The 16,402-nt window shown below is 41.1% G+C and overlaps 2 protein-coding genes across 10 annotated transcripts in view; one reads left to right on the plus strand and one right to left on the minus strand.

Annotated features, from left to right (window-relative positions):
- LOC114260587 (methylmalonate-semialdehyde dehydrogenase [acylating], mitochondrial) overlaps positions 1-16,402 on the plus strand; it is a 47,795-nt gene that overhangs the window by 10,966 nt on the left and 20,427 nt on the right. For 5 of the 9 annotated variants that reach the window (XM_082888040.1, XM_082888029.1, XM_082888063.1 and 2 more), the window contains 6 exons: positions 43-125; positions 279-353; positions 452-613; positions 708-786; positions 865-1,019; positions 1,305-1,368. In XM_082888040.1, coding sequence (XP_082744166.1) covers positions 43-125; positions 279-353; positions 452-613; positions 708-786; positions 865-1,019; positions 1,305-1,368 — 618 coding nt within the window. Of the gene's footprint in view, positions 1-42; positions 160-278; positions 354-451; positions 614-707; positions 787-864; positions 1,020-1,304; positions 1,369-16,402 lie in introns of all 9 variants that reach the window. The other 4 variants (XM_082888006.1, XM_082888004.1, XM_082888010.1 and 1 more) reach the window with 1 other exon arrangement.
- Positions 11,190-13,080, minus strand: LOC145798854 (uncharacterized). Its single transcript, XM_082888072.1, has 2 exons — positions 11,993-13,080; positions 11,190-11,908 (listed from the first exon to the last, which is right to left on the minus strand). The coding sequence occupies exons 1-2, from the start codon at positions 12,225-12,227 to the stop codon at positions 11,214-11,216; spliced, it is 930 nt and encodes a 309-aa protein (XP_082744198.1). The 5' UTR covers positions 12,228-13,080; the 3' UTR covers positions 11,190-11,213.

The following is a 16,402-nucleotide window of genomic DNA, read 5'->3' on the forward strand; positions in this document are numbered from 1 at the left end:
ATTTTCTGCATGATTTTAGAGAGAATCTTTTTGATTTTGCAGAGAAAAGTTTAAAATCATGGAGACCCAATAGATCTGTGCTTGTTAGCACGTCTACGGAAGCATCAACAAAACAAGACTGTCCAGTATGTTTTGATGTGAAAGGAGAAAGATATTACTGTGATTAAAATTTTTCCCCTCTTTCAATATCTCTTTTGTTTCTCTTCACTTAACTTAAAGGGCATTTTGACTTTTGTTTTGTTTTCCTCTCTCACTCGCTCTCGTCAATTCGAATATAGCTGAAGGTTCCTAATCTTATTGAAGGGAAATTTGTGGATTCACAAGCTTGTGCAATAATTGATGTCATAAATCCCGTAAGAAAACATGTTCCAGCAGATTCTATATTTATATTGTTTTTTCCGCTGAAGAGCTATTCACAGTGATGTAGTCTTATGCTTTATTGTTTAATTAGGCAACACAAGAGGTGGTTTCTCAAGTTCCTTTAACTACCTATGAAGAGTTCAAAGCTGCAGTTAGTGCAGCGAAACAAGCTTTTTCTTTGTGGAAGAACACACCTGTTACTGCTCGTCAACGCATCATGTTCAAGTTTCAAGAGCTCATTCGCAGAGATATTGTAACTATGCAAAAATGGTTTTTCTTTATTTATTTTATTTTTACTTTGGCGTCATGAATTTTGACTGCATCAAAGGCAATTACCTTGTTTTCAGGATAAGCTTGCCATGAACATCAGTACAGAGCAGGGGAAGACTTTGAATGGCGCCAAAAGCGACGTACTCTGTGGTTTAGGTTAGCATTTATGAATAAATAAATCCTGAACCCAGGTTATCATGATTCTGCTTTTTAATTTTTTGGCTGTGTTTGTAGAGGTGGTTGAACATGCTTGTGGAATGGCAAGTCTCCAAATGGGGGAGTTTGTTCCCAATGCATCTAATGGAATTGATACCTACTGCATTAGAGAACCACTGGGTGTTTGTGCTGGGATCTGTCCCTTCAACTTTCCAGCAATGATTTCCTTATGGGTATGTCTGTCATATTTGTCTAGTTCTCATATAAGGTTGTGTGCTTTTTTTTCCCTGTCAAATTTCAGATTAGGCTGGTGTTGACTAGTCTCGTTTACCACACAAACAATTTCTCTGCCCTTCAGAGTTTATATAGTTGCCATCTTGCTTCATGGAAAATTCATGCTAAAGTGGACAAACTTGATAATAGTTTATAGTTGTATTCTTTTTCAAGAATTGTGTATGTATTCTATAGAGAGGAAGACAAAAAACTTCAAATCTGAATGTGTTTTATGGTTTTTGCAGCTGTTTCCTATTGCAGTAACATGTGGCAATACATTTATTTTGAAACCTTCTGAGAAAAATCCTGGTGACTGTCCCCTCCTTTTAGCTTTGGTCGTTATGAATTTAATCTCAATTTGCTGCTTTCTAAGTCAATTTTTGAAAGTTAATGAGATATTGTAGAAGTGTATTCATCTTCCCCTTCGACCTGGTAACTGGGATCAGGTTCTTGATGATGTGGCATCTTAGGCTATGAATGACATCACAAAGAATAAACCTGAAACAGTATTTTTCGTGACTACGGAACTTGCATAGTTGTATCTTATGTGCTGCTGCTAATAAAAAAATTCTTGCGCTGAGCTCGAGAAGATCCACCATGTGGTATTTATGTGTTCCATAATTAAAGATGGAATACATTCTCTTTTCCTAACTCTAGTTTGCCATTCTATTTTACTATCACTATTTTAATTTTATTAATTTTCTTGGGATTTTGGTACCTATGTTCTGGCTGTGACTCAGAACTATTCCTGATATGTCTTGATGGTTTGATGAAGGATCAAAATAAATTTCTCTGCATTTCTTTCTTGCACTTTTGACACATTACCATGCTCATTCGTGTGAATAACTGGATGATGCTAATCAATTTTCGATCATGAACTCTAAAATAAAAATGTTTTTGAATTTTTTAATATGAAGTGGTAGTGTAGTAAATAGAGATATGAATCTCTTGAATTTGACTAACCAAATGAATGCCGATAGAGTCGAGTAGAGAAGAAGGATTCATGTAGCTAACCCCATTTGATGGGACTTAAGACTTGGTTTGGTTTACCGATTGTGAAACAGTTTAGAAAATTTCAGAATATTAATGCATATGGATTGTTCATGTTCATTTTTTGACATTATAGGGCATCCTATGAACTAGGGCTGTTGGAGTTGGATTGGTTTTACCGTCCCCTCATTACTCGACCCGACCAGATTGGGCTGAAAGAAAATCCATATGATTTTGACCGTTGTATTGCTCGAACCCCCACAAATTGGGTTGTACGGTTTGTTGGTCAGATCGAGTGAAACTGAATAATAAAGTATAGTGCATCTAACCAGCAAAAACAAAAAAAAAATTGCAGAGGTGCAGTAGTGACAAACCTATAACAAATATCCCAAAAAATCATCTCACTTCTCATAAAAAAAAAATCAAGGTTCGGAAAGAAAAATGCAGTGGTGAAGTTTAGGGGTAACTTGATGAGAAAGAAAGGGATGAGGGAGATCAGAGAGGGGAAAGCTTTCATTGTCATAAACGTCGTCAGAAATCTGTGAACCATCATCACATTCTTTTGGATTTGAGCAGTGCGCACCATGGTCATCATGTCATAGAGAACCATCATACATCGATTAGCACAATCGCCGCTAGAAGGAGATTAAAGGGGAAGGGGTTTCTGTAATCAGATGAAAGGGTGAGAGTATGAGAAGGTAAGAGACGAGAGGGGTGAGAATATGGGAGCTCTGAGAGACACAAGAGGGTGTGAGGGAAATGAAAGGGTGAAAGAGGCAAAGTGGAAGTCTGAGGGAGGAAGGTGGTAAGGCTGAAAGTCTTGGAAAGACAAGAGTCTTTGAAAAGATAAATGTAATCCTCAGATAAGGCTGAATCTTGGAAACATAAATGTCATCAAGTGAGCCAACATGTAGAAACCTCAGCACCATGTATAAATGTCAGTTCGGTTCAAGTTTGATGGATTATCCTTCGCCACACTCGTGACTCGACCATAAGTTGAATAAATTTGCTGAATCTGACCCGATTTCGACCAAAGGAGCTTTGAAACTGTCTGTGACACATTCAGATTGGTCAGGTTGGGTGGTTTTTTCGGGTGGTTCGGTTATATGAACAGCCCTATTATGAACATAGACAATTATATTTTCTTAAATTTCTTGTTGGTTTTCCAAAGATGCAGGATTTCTAGAATTAGTTGTAAGAGTTAACATCAACTATTTTTTGGGATTATGGTACGGATTTATTTAGTGGTCAAATGGGCAAGTGATGCCAAATCGGCACCCGGGTGAGGTGAAAATAGGCAAAGGTCCTTGTGCTTTCTTGGATGAATGCAGGTAAAGAAGTTTGCCAACATTGTAGGTTTAGATTAGTAACTTGGAATATAGGGACACTAACAGATAAAACTATGGAATTAGTAGACGCAATGTTTAGAAGGAAAGTTAATATAGTATGTTTACAAGAAATTAAGTAGGAATATGAAAAAGCAAAGAAAATATAAAATACCGGTGCATGTGATTCCGGTGTTAGTGGCGCATAGTTTGGAGAAGTTGTAGCAGGATTTTTTGTGGAGAGGAGGCAGGGATGTGTTTAGGTATCATTTAGTTATTTGGGAGTGTATTTGTCGGCCAATGGAGGTAGGGGGCTTGGGGGTGTGGGGTTGTGTATTGTTAATTTTGCTTTGTTGGGGAAGTGGTGTAGGTTTAGAGAAGAAAAAGAGTTAGGGAATGAGTCAGACTTCATTCCCTCTTATATTGATAATACTGAGTAATTACAGGAGTGACATAATGCCTAATATATGGTCCAGCCATTACACCAATCAAGGGAATAAATAAGGATAAAATACAATCAATTATTTTCTATTCTAACTTATTTCTTATTCTAACACTCCCCCTCAAGCTGGTGCAAAGATATCTCTCATGCCCAGTTTGTTGAGAATGCCATGAATTGGTTTGCTCCCTAGCCCCTTAGTGAGAGTATCGGCTAGTTGATCTCCAGTCTTCACAAATGGAATGCATATGATGCCACTAGTAAGTTTTTCCTTGATAAAGTGCCTATCAATCTCCACATACTTAGTTCTATCATGTTGAACTAGATTATGAGCTATGTTGATTGTGGCCTTCTTGTCACAGTATAGTCGCATGGAGTCAGTCTGATGGATTTCCAAATCTCCCAACAATAGTTTAATCCATAGTAACTCATATACACCCTGAGCCATAGCCCTGAATTCTACCTCAGCACTAGATCTGACAACCACATTCTGTTTTTTACTTCGCCATGTAACTAGGTTCCCACCAACAAATGTGCAACATCCGGAAGTTGATCGTCTGTCATTGACTGATTCAGCCCAATCTGCATCAGTAAATGCCTCCACACTGAGATGGCCATGTTTTGAAAAATAGAGACCCTTTTCCAGGAGAAGACTTCAGGTATCTCAGAATTCTCATAATTGCCTCTAAGTGGGAAGTTCTAGGAGTATGCATAAACTGGCTCACCATGCTCACGGCAATGACAATGTCTGGACGTGAGTGGGATAAGTATATGAGCTTACCCACTAGTCTCTAATATCTCTCCCTGTCCACTGGCTCTCCCTCTTGATCCTCACTGAGTTTCTGGCCTGGTTCTAGAGGTGTATCACATGCTCTACCTCCAAGTAATCCAGTTTCCTTTAGCAAGTCAAGTATATACTTTCTCTAACATATGAAGATGCCATCCTTGCTCCTAGTTACTTCAATACCTAGGAAATACTTCAAACTACCCAAGTCTTGGATTTCAAACTCCTTGGCTAAGTATTCCTTTAACCGAGGAATCTCCTCCACATCATCCCCGGTCAGAACAATATCATCAACATAAACAATTAGAATTGTGGTCTTATCATGTGAGGAGTGTTTCCCAAATAAGGTGTGATCAGCTTGACTTTGCTTGAACCCATATTTAAGCATAGCCTGAGCAAACCTTTCAAACCAAATCTTATGAGACTGCTTTAGTTCGTAAAGTGACATTCGAAGCCTACATACTTTACCTTTGGATTTAGCATCCGCAAAACTAGGGGGAATATCCATATAGACCTCTTTTGCTAGGTCTCCAAGAAGGAAGGCATTCTTTACATCAAATTGATGAAGTGGCCAATTTAAATTTTTAGCAAGAGAGAGTAAGGTAGTGTTTGATAGAGTTTTAGATTTATGATTTGAGTGTGGAAAATTTGTTTGGTTATATAAGTTTTGAAAAGAGTTTTGAATTGAGTTTGAAATGAATGATGTGACATATGATATTTGATTAAAAAACTTACAACTCATAACCAAACACATAACTCAAAATTCTATTCAAAGCTCATAAAAAATTTTAAAAAAAATTTTAATTTTTTTTATTTAAAATATAAAAATAATAGGTGCCAAAAAAAAAAAAAAAAAAAAAAAAAACTGAACATTGTTCCGGTCAACTAGCGAGACATCTGGCGGGATGACTGGATAGACGTATTTGTAAAAGTGGGTGTCAAATCAATTTTTGAAAACTTTAACCAAACACCTACCTCAAACCAAGCGGTAGAATTAACCTTGGAAAGCTCTACCAAATGGAGCCTAAGATTCTCACAGAGTTCATCTTAGCAATTGGTGCAAATGTTTCCTGATAATCTATCCCATAAGTCTGAGTGAGGCCCTTGGCAAATGATTCTGCACCCTCTCGCGATGGCGGCCGTGTGACTCAGGGTTCTCGTCCTTCCTCTGAGAAGGATAATCTTTACTGTAACTACTGTCGTCGACCTTGCCACACACGAAAGGCTTGTTGGAAGCTACATGGAACTCCCTCTGGTGGCTGAGGAGACCATCCTAGTATTCGAGGGGGTCGGTCTGGTACTAAAGGCCGAGGGGCCAATGCACAAGCCCATCTTTTAGACACTATTAAGCCACCATCTTCATCTCCAGTTGTATCCTCCGCTGCTGATGTTTCAAGGTTATTTGCCTCGAATTTTGAGATTGCTTTTCGCCACTTGTTAGACCGTCGAGCCTTCACTTCTGCTATAGGTGTATCCTCTTCTTCCTTTGCCAATTCAAGTAACTTGGCTTCCTCTCCATGTGCATTGCTCTCTCATACGACTGTATCATGGATTATTGATTTTGGTGCTTCCGACCATATGTCTAGCTCCTCTAATTTATTTTCAGAGTATAACCCCTCCTCAGGTAAGGAAAAAGTGCGTATTGCTGATGGTACCATTTCGTCTGTATCAAGGAAAGGTTTAATTCATGCCACTTCTTCCCTTCCTTTGTCTTCTATCCTCTATGTTCCCAATTTCAGTGTTAATCTTTTATCTTTGAGTCGTATTACCCGTGACTTAAATTGTAGCATGACTTTTTTTTCCTGATCATTGTCTTTTTCAAGATCTTATCACGAGGAAGAAGATTGACAGTGGTAGAGAGGACCATGGTCTCTACATTCTGGATCAGACAAGCAACTGCTGGCTCATTATCCTTTATCTGTTCAACCACGGGCAGGAGTGGAACAAGAATGTCTTCACACCAAGGCTCCCCCTGAAGAGGGCTCTGATACCATGTAGGTTTAGAGAAGAGAAAGAGTTAGGGAATGAGTTAGACTTCATTCCCTTTTATATTGATAATATTGAGTAATTAAAGGAGTGCCATAAGGCAAAATATATGGTCCAGCCTATAACACCAATCAAGGGAATAAATAAGGATAAAATACAATCAATTATTTCCTATTCTAACTTATTTCCTATTCTAACAAGTGGTTATGGCGGTTTGCTTGGAAGAGGGATAGGTTGTGGTGTCGGGGTGCTGGCTATGAAGCATGGGGTGAGTCGGGGGGAATAGATTATGGGAAGTGTGGGTGGGTCGCATGGTTGTGGGCTGTGGAAAGTTATTTGGCTAGGCAGGGGGGAGTTCTAGGAACATGTCCTGCTTCAAGTGGGTTCAAGAGAGGGTGCACTGTTGGCAGGATAGGTGGTGTGGTGAGGAGGTTTTGCGAGCTCGGTTTCTGTTGATTTGTCGTCTTGTGGTGGATTTGGAGGCTAGGGCTAGGGTGGTTTGGGGTCTTGTTCTCCGTCAGCAGGTTCAGGATTTGGAGGTTGGTCAGTTGTTGGACTTACTGACTTTTTTTTATGGGGTGCAAGTAAGGGGCAAGGAAGAAGATGCTTTGGTTTGGGGAGGGCCGAGTTTTGAAGGTATTTTCTCGGTTTCTTCTTTTTATCAGGGTTTGTGTGGAGGTGTGGTGGGGGAGTTCCCTTGGCGTCGAATTTGGGTTATAGGTGTCCCATCCAAGGTGGCTTTTTTTGTGTGGACAACGACTTATGATAGGATCCTTACTATTGATAATTTGGTTCGTTGTGGGCATGTTTTGGTTAATTAGTGTTGTGTGTTGTGGTGATATGGCGTCAGTGGATCATTTGCTTATTCAGTATTCGATGGCTTCTAGATTGTGGGCTTTTATTTTTACTACCTTTGGTGTGCAGTGGGTGCAGCCAAAGGGGTGTTGGAGATTCTTTGTAGATTTGGGGTGGGGGGGGGGGGGGTCGGGGGGAAGAGGCGTTGGAAGGCTTTGGCTTTGGCTCGTTTGTGTTTAATATGATTGCTTTGGCTGTAGTGGAATTGTCTTATTTTTCGGGGGTTGCTCAATCGGTGCCTTGGTTAGAGAGGAGGTTTCTCCAAGTTTTGGGTGTTTGGGCGAGTGGATCCAGATTTGTTTGCCTTTTTAGATTTCATAGATGATGATGGTTGAGGTGCTCCCTTTTGGGGGTTTTTGCTTTGTATTTCTTTATCATCTTCTGTTAGTTTTGAGAAGAGAAAAGTTTAAGGTATGAGTAGTCTCTCATCCTCTTTTATATTACCTCATAAACATAATTATAGGAGTGAGTTAAGGCCTAAATAAAGGGCCCATTACATCAAATAAAGATACTGAATAAGAATAAAATAGGAAATATCCTAACACATTCTAACACTCCCCCTTAAGTTGGTGTGAAGATATTTTTCATGCCCAGCTTGTTGAGAATGTTACGGAATGGTTTATTCCCTAATCCTTTGGTGAGAACATCAGCCAGTTGATCCCCAGACCGCATGAATGGCGTACATATAGTACCACTAGTAAGTTTTTCCTTGATAAAATGCTGATCAATCTCCATATGCTTGGTCCTGTCATGCTGAACCGGATTGTAAGCTATATTGATTGCAGCCTTATTGTCATAGTATAGCCTTATAGAATCTGTCTGATGAATCCCCAAATCTCTCAAGAATAATCTAATCTATAGTAGCTCATACACACCTTAAGCCATAGCTCTGAATTCGGCCTCTGCACTAGATCTCGCAACTACATTCTATTTCTTGCTTCTCCAAGTAACTAGATTTCCCCCAACAAAGGTACAATAGCCAGAGTTATTGATATAGCCCAATCAGCATCTGTATATGCCTTTACACTAAGATGACCATGTTTTGAGAAATAGAGACCCTTTTCCGGAGAAACTTTTAAGTACCTCAGAATCCTCATAATCGCCTCTAAGTGAGTTGCACGTGGAGCATGCATAAACTGACTAACCATACTCACTGCAATAGCAATATCAAGATGCAAATGGGATAAGTAAATAAGCTTACCCATTAGTCTCTGGTATCTCCCCCTGTCAATAGGCTTGCCTCCTTAATCTTCACCAACTTTCAGTCCAGGCTCTAGTGGTGTATCACAGGCTTTACTTCCAAGCATTCCAGTTTCTTTTAGCAAATCAAGCATATACTTTTGTTGACATATGAAGATGCCATCTTTGGATCGAGCAACCTCAATGCCTAGAAAGTACTTGAAGCTACTCAAGTCTTTGATTTCAAACTCATTAGCCAAATACTCCTTTAACCTAGGAACCTCCTCAACATTATCCCTTGTGAGTACAATATCATCCACATAGACAATAAGAGCTGTCGTCTTACCAAGTGAGGAGTGTTTCACAAACAAAGTATGATCAGCTTGACTCTATTTGAAACCGTATCTTAGCATGGCCTGAGTAAACCTCTCAAACCAAGCCCTAGGAGACTGCTTAAGGCCATAAAGTAACTTGCGTAATCGGCATATCTTTCCTTTGGTTTTAACATCCTCAAAGCCTGGGGGAATGTCCATGTACACTTCTTCTTCCAAATCTCCATTTAAGAAATCAATGTATAAAGAGAAATAGAGAATTGTATATATATGGATTGTATTATTGATTGATTTATGTTATATATTACAAATGGTGAGGGGCTCCTTATATAGGAGATGTAGTGGAGTAGGTGGTAGTAGGTGGTAGTGGTAGGTGTGTAGTAGGTGGTAGTAGGTGTAGTAGGTGGAGTAGGTGATGGTAGGTTTTAACAGCCCCCCGCAAACTCAAGGGGGATAGGAACTAACCAACTTGAGTTTGGAGAGAGTAACAAAACAAGAAAATAATCTGAAAAATAAAAAATGGATAGGAGACATTGTATGGTCGTGTCAGACCGTTGTAGAAGACTGTATGGTTATGGCAGACCGATGTAGAAGACAGTTTATGGGGTCATGTCGGACCGTTGTAGCAGACAATGTTGTGACAGTTGTTGTGACAGTTTACGAAGTCTTGCTGGACCCTTGTAGAAACTAACCGGAATCAATGTCGGGACAGTTTACAGAGTCTTGTCGGACCCATGAAGGAGCTAACCGGAATCAATGTCGGGACAGTTTACAGAGTCTTGTCGGGACAGTTTACAGAGTCTTGTCGGACCCATGAAGGAGCTAACCGGAATCAATGTCGGGACAGTTTCCAGCGTCTTGTCGGACCCCTAAAAAGTCGCACCCTCAAAAGGTGTGCCCAATCTGTCAAAAAAGGCGTGTCATAAAAAGGCGTGCCCAATCCATAAAAAGGCGTGCCATCAAAAAGCGAGCCCAAGTCATAAAAAGATGTGCCGGACATGATGGCGAGGCGCGTCACCACATTGGCTTGCGCACCCGTTTTGTCGTCTGGCGTCAAGTGGGGCGCGATGCGCGTGGCTGCCTTGGCTATTTAACCAAGACGGATGCTGAGGCGGAGGCAGAGGCTAAGACAAAAAACTGGCTAAAAACCTCTGAGAAACTCTTCGTTGTCTTGAGAGAGATACTCTGTAACACTCTGTAACCAACCCTTCTCTGAAACACTCAGCAACCCATAACATGGCCTCTTCGTCCCGTAGTCTGCTCACTCTCTTTCCCGATCTCAACGAGTCCACAAGAGAGGTAACTGGTGCGGTTGCCCGTGAACCTCAACCAAGCGCCCCTGAGTTTGCTCCGTTGACCTTTCCTATGCGGTCTGTGGAGCAAAGAATGGCAGCGCAATCAGATATTGAGGCGAATCAGTATACATTGAAGTCATGTGTTGAAACCATGACTGCGGTCACAAACTTGTCGCACCGGCTGCAGAGTAGGACAAATGAGGTGCAGCAGTTAAACGCCCAACTGTCTCTGCTCCAGCGCATCTATAAGGATGCGCGAGCAGAGATAAGTGTGCTAAAGGCGGAAAATAAGGAGCTGAAGCGGAAGGCCACCGTGATGTTCCGATTTGGAGGTCCGCCATATGCTGCAGTGGAGGAGCACGGAGTAGTGATCGTGCCCAGTGGAGTGGGAAACACGGAGGCAACACCGTCAAGGGCCTCCCAGGACGGAGGCAAGAAGAAGAGACCGGCGGAATAGGCGAAGAAGTGATGTCGGTGGGTGGCCGTCTGCAGAAAAGAAAACAAAGCTTTTGGTGTTGTGTTTGGGTTTGTGGTTTTTTTTTTTTTTTTTTTTTTTGGTGTAAAATTGGGATCGGGATGGATCCCTGAGATGAATAAAATATGGGTTGTTGTGCAAAGTTGTAAATGTTTTTTTTTTTTTTTTTTTTTTTTTTTGTGAAAAGAAGGGAATCGAAAAAAAATAAAAATAAATAAATAAATAAATAAATATGGGGATGGTGCTGAAATGATGAGCATGGAGATGATGAATATATAATGAGGAATAAAAATAATAAAGGTGGGAGTGGGGAACAGACTCTTAATGGGTTCTGAAACGGTGGGATGAAAAAAGAGAAAAAAAAAATATATATATATATAATAATAATAATAATAATAATAATAAAAAGAATGGGTCAAATTGTGAGTGCGTGGAGAATTATTATTTTAGAGGATGGTGTATGGTCAGCATGATGATTATGTCTTTGGTGGAGGTTAGATGATGAGTCTATTTTGTTTTTGGGGGAGTCGGTGAGAACCCTTCCTGAGGCCAATCTTGACCACAATGTCTGATTTTGCTTCTGCAAGAGAATCCCTCAGATTCTGAGCTTGAGCAGGGCCCTGTGAACCCCAACCAATAACACCAATTTGCTTAATGCCCTTGAAGGCATCAGGTAGCAGAGGAAACAGATCCCTCCCTCCTCTCACAATATACTCGTCGTGACCAGCGAGAGTAATTTTCTCCGTGTTGAAAACTGAACTGTCGAAATCAAGCGAAGTCAAGGGCTTCATCGCGGGCGTAGAGACCATGCGAGCTCCGAGAGCTGAGCCCGAACCAACCTTATTTCCAGGCAAAAATCGAGATGCTTTGAGAGATTTCAAAGCTGTCTTCGAAGACGAAGACGAGAGAAACCCAAGATTGAGAGGTAGGGTTTTGGAAACTGGCTTTAGGGTTTTGGATGACGAAGATGCAGAACGACCGGCAGCAGCCACTGAGGCAGAGAAGGAAGTAGCAACCGCCGACATTGATGACTCTGGAGAAGAAATCTGCAAAGAGTACTTTGAAGATCTTTTGATGCAACCAATGACTCCGCTGGTGGCTCCGCTGACTTCAATGGCGGCGGCACCGGAAGCAACGTCCTCAGGAGGAGATTCAAAGGACTTGGAATTGAACCACGGTTCAGTGGTTCCTGCAACAGAACCAAGAGAAGAAAGCATTGGATGTGGTGCCGTAACAGGGATCCCACCAAGTAATTGTTGCTTCATAGTTGCACCTGCAAAGTGCTTTGGCTTCATTTCATCTTGAGCAACCTTAAAGGACATGAAATGAGGAAGGGCCGAAACCTTGGTTGACAAGGGCCACTGAACTTGAGTGCTTTGACTTGGATTTAGAGTTGGGTTTGGTTCTAATGTTGCTGGTGGAAATCTGAAATGGAGAGAGACTTCTTGGGTTTGAATGAAGATGAGCAGAGCAACCCAGAGCAACCCTCTGTTTCTCCAAACAATCATCAGGGAGTGGAAGTGAATCTGATTATTACAGATTACTGTATGCCTGGAATGACAGGCTATGATTTGCTCAAGAAAATTAAGGAATCTTCATCTCTGAGAAATATACCAGTAGTGATTATGTCATCTGAGAATGTTCCTCATATGATGAAAACCAAACATTTGAATCAGCAACAAGAAGAAGATCAAGATCAAGAAGAATAATTGGTGGCAGCGGAGTGAAGGTATGTGTAGAGGTCCGGCGGGCGGCCAAGGCGAGATTGTCGCCCGCCGGTGAAGCAGAATGACTAGGTTGTTAACCTGGCTCTGATACCATTTAAGAAATCAATGTATAAAGAGAAATAGAGAATTGTATATATATGGATTGTATTATTGATTGATTTATGTTATATATTACAAATGGTGAGGGGCTCCTTATATAGGAGATGTAGTGGAGTAGGTGGTAGTAGGTGGTAGTGGTAGGTGTGTAGTAGGTGGTAGTAGGTGGTGGTAGGTGTAGTAGGTGGAGTAGGTGATGGTAGGTTTTAACAGGAAAGCATTCTTCACATCAAATGGATGAAGAGGCCAGTTGAGATTAGAGGCAAGGGAGAGGACTCTGACAGAGTTCATCTTAGCAACAGGTGCAAATGTCTCCTGGTGGTCAACTCCATAAGTCTGAGTAAAGCTCTTGGCCACCAATCTTGCTTTGTAACGTTCAATTGAACCATCGGCTTTTTGCTTCACGATGTACACCCACTTACATCTAACAGGTCGTTTGCCCTTAGGTAACACAACCAGTTCCCAAGTGCTATTTTTAGTAAGAGCTCTCATCTCCTCCATCATGGCATGCTTCCACTCAGGAGTAGAAAAACCATCCTGAAAATTAGAAGGAAGACTCATAAAAGAAACTTTAGACAGAAAAGCTTTATAGGAAGAAGATATATTAGTGTAGGAGACAAAATGAGAAATAGGGTGCTGAGTACAAGACCTAACCCCTTTTCTTTTAGCAATGGGAACATCTAGATTAAAAAGAATAGAGTTACCTGGAGGTTCATCAGTAGAAGAGGATTCTGGACACTCATTAGAAGGAGAAGGTAGCAGTGGAGAATCCGAATTGGTCTCTTGTACCCAAGTAACTTGTTTTCTTTCCTTGTCCCTGACATAAACTTTTTCATCTTTCACTATGGATTCAGATTTAGACTCAACAGTCTCAGTAGCTAATTCACCCTTAACATCCTGTTCAATCACTGATGGTAGTGATACAGGAAGCGCTTCACACCAAGGTTCCTCCTGAAGGGATGACTAAGACACCGGTGAGGACAGGAAGTAGGACCGAGACTCAAAGAACAACACATCCATAGAGACGAACCATTTTCGAGAGGGTGGATGATAACACTTGTAGCCTTTTTGGGTGGCAGAGTAACCTAGGAAGACACACCGAAGAGACCTAGGATCCAATTTACCACGGGTAGGAGAATGGTTATGAACAAAGCACACACACCCAAGGGTTTTGGGAGGAATGGAGAAACTAGAAGAGGAGGACCCTAACAAAACCTAAAGAGGAGTGTGTTTGTGGAGAACTTGGGTAGGCAGACGATTGATGAGGAAGGCTGCAGTGAGAACACCTTCCCCTCCAATAGGATCAAGGAACACGCATTTCAAAGGACAAACAACGTGCAATATCAAGAAGATGGCGGTTTTTACGCTTGACAACATCATTCTATTGAGGGGTATTGGTACAAGAAATTTGGTGAATAATACCATGAATGGCAAAATAGTTGGCAAGGCCAGAGTCAATGTATTTCCCCCTTATTAGCAGAACACAGAATTTTATTTATTTATTTATTTTTGGATAAATTATCAGAACACAGAATTTTGACAACTGCCCCAAATTGACTGCAAATCATTTTATGAATATTTTGAAGCACAAAAAAAACCTTACATTTGTCCTTCAGAAGATATACCCAAGTGGTCCTAGAACAATCATCAATAAAGGTGACAAACCATCTTTGACCCTTTAAAGACATAAAATGAGAGGGACCTCATACATCGGAATGAATCAATGAACAAAGGACTAAACTTTTATTAATAGGAGCAAAAGAAGCTCTGTGTCGTTTTCCAAGTTGACACGACTCACAGTGAAACTCAGAAATATTATTTTGCAAAACAACTGAAGGAAAAAAATGCTTAAGTAACAAAAAAGATGGGTGCCTAAGACGACAGTGCCACAGTCAGAGGTCTTTCTTGGTAGATGATAACTAAATGAAGGAATGAGCCAACTTATTTGCTTGATCCAGGATATAGAGACCATTCGCATTTCTACCACTGCCAATCATCTTCCTTGTGATAAGGTTTTGAAACAGACAATGATCAGGGAAAAAGGTCGCACTACAAAAGACAAAGGTAAAAGATTAACACTAAAATTGGGATCATATAGTATAGATGACAAAGGAAGGGAAGCAGTGGCATGGATTAAACCTTTTCCAGACACAAAAAAAATGGTACCATCAGCAATTCGAACTTTATCCTGTCCTGAAGAAGGGGAATATGCTGAGAACAAATCAGACGACCCAGACATATGGTTGGAAGCACCAGAATCAATAATCCAAAGCAATGTTTGATGAGAGTGGAAAGCACTTGTTGAAGAAACTAAGTTACCTGAATGGGCAAAGTTACCTGTAGATAAATTAGATGCCCGACGGTCTAGCAAGTGGTGAACAGCAACCTCCAGCTCAGAAGTAGAAAAACCAGAGATATTAGTAGAAGAAACAACTGGAGCTGGGGACTGTGGCTCAACTGTATCAGAATGATGGGCTCGGGCATTGGGCTCGCGGCGTCTAGACTAACCGGAGCAACCCCCACGAGAACCAGAACGATCTCCACGACTACCAGATAGCGGCCCATGCAACTTCCAATAAGTCTCACAGGTGTGGCAAGGGTGACGACAATAGTCACAAAAGAGGGTATCCTTCTCAGAAGGAGGACGGGAACCACGATCCCTATCTCTAGAGGGTGCAGAAACTAGGGCAGAGCGGTCAGAAGAGGTAGATGGAAACATAGTAGAGCGACAATTTTTCTCATTCTGCACATAAGCAAACACTTCTTGGAGAGAAGGAAGCACATCCATACTAAGCACACAACTCCGAACAAGATCAAACTCCACATTCAGACCTTTCAAAAACTTGAAAACCCGCACTTGTTCAACAAATTTCCGGTAACCAACAGAATCATTGGGACAGACAGGCTTGTAGTCCTGAAGATGATCAAGTCTCTTCCATCCATTGCTAAGGAAAGTAAAATACTGGAGGATAGTCATCTCACCCTGGACGGATCGGTCAATGGAGCGTCATAACTCAAAAGTTTGTGAGAAATTGCCTTTGCGGGAATACGTAGCGGCCACAGCCTCCCAAATATCCTATGCTGTGTCCATAGACAAGTATCCCACTGATCTCTGGAACCATTGAATGTATTAACGAGCCCATGATAAGAGAATTGGTAATCTCCCACTGATCATAACTCGTATCCGTGATATTGAGAGCCTGAATGCGCCCATCAACATATCCCATCTTCCCTTTACTCTTAAAAAATATAGTCAAACTCTGCAACCACGCTAGATAGTTCTGACCAATAAAGAGAGAGGTAGTTATTCTTTGGCCAAGGTTGAGGGAATCAGTCATAGTAGTTGTCAAAATTGGACTTGCGCCCTGAGTAGCAAGCTGCGAAGTAGTAGACTCACTAGTTAATTCGGCCATGGAGACTCTACTAAGGAATCCTCACAAACAAACACTGGGCTAATTTACAAACTCGGAAGATAGGAGAACATAACAATAAGAACAAATAGAATTTAAGAGAATTTTTTTTTTTTTTTTTTAACAAAAAAATTGATTACGAAGGAGGGTGAGATACAGAGTACATAACATAGAGAGACAGATCACATCAAGAGAGAGAGAACAAGGAAGAGGTGAAGCTATCCAGATAACGTTGCACCCGACTAGACCTCGAGGTTCCTTAGAGGCTATCGACAGCCAGAGAAGGGAAGAAAAAACTTCCTTGACTGAACATCAAAGCCAGCCGACAGGCCTGGGTTGGGAAAAAGGGAGGCTCCGAGAGACAGAGTACATAACATAGACAGATTACATGAAAAGAGAGAGAATAAGGAAGAGGCGAAGCTACCCAGATGTTAGAATTTACCTACACCT

The sequence above is a fragment of the Camellia sinensis genome, chromosome 1, assembly GCF_055761805.1.
Source record: "Camellia sinensis isolate YWXY chromosome 1, ASM5576180v1, whole genome shotgun sequence".
NCBI classification, from domain to species: Eukaryota; Viridiplantae; Streptophyta; class Magnoliopsida; order Ericales; family Theaceae; genus Camellia; species Camellia sinensis.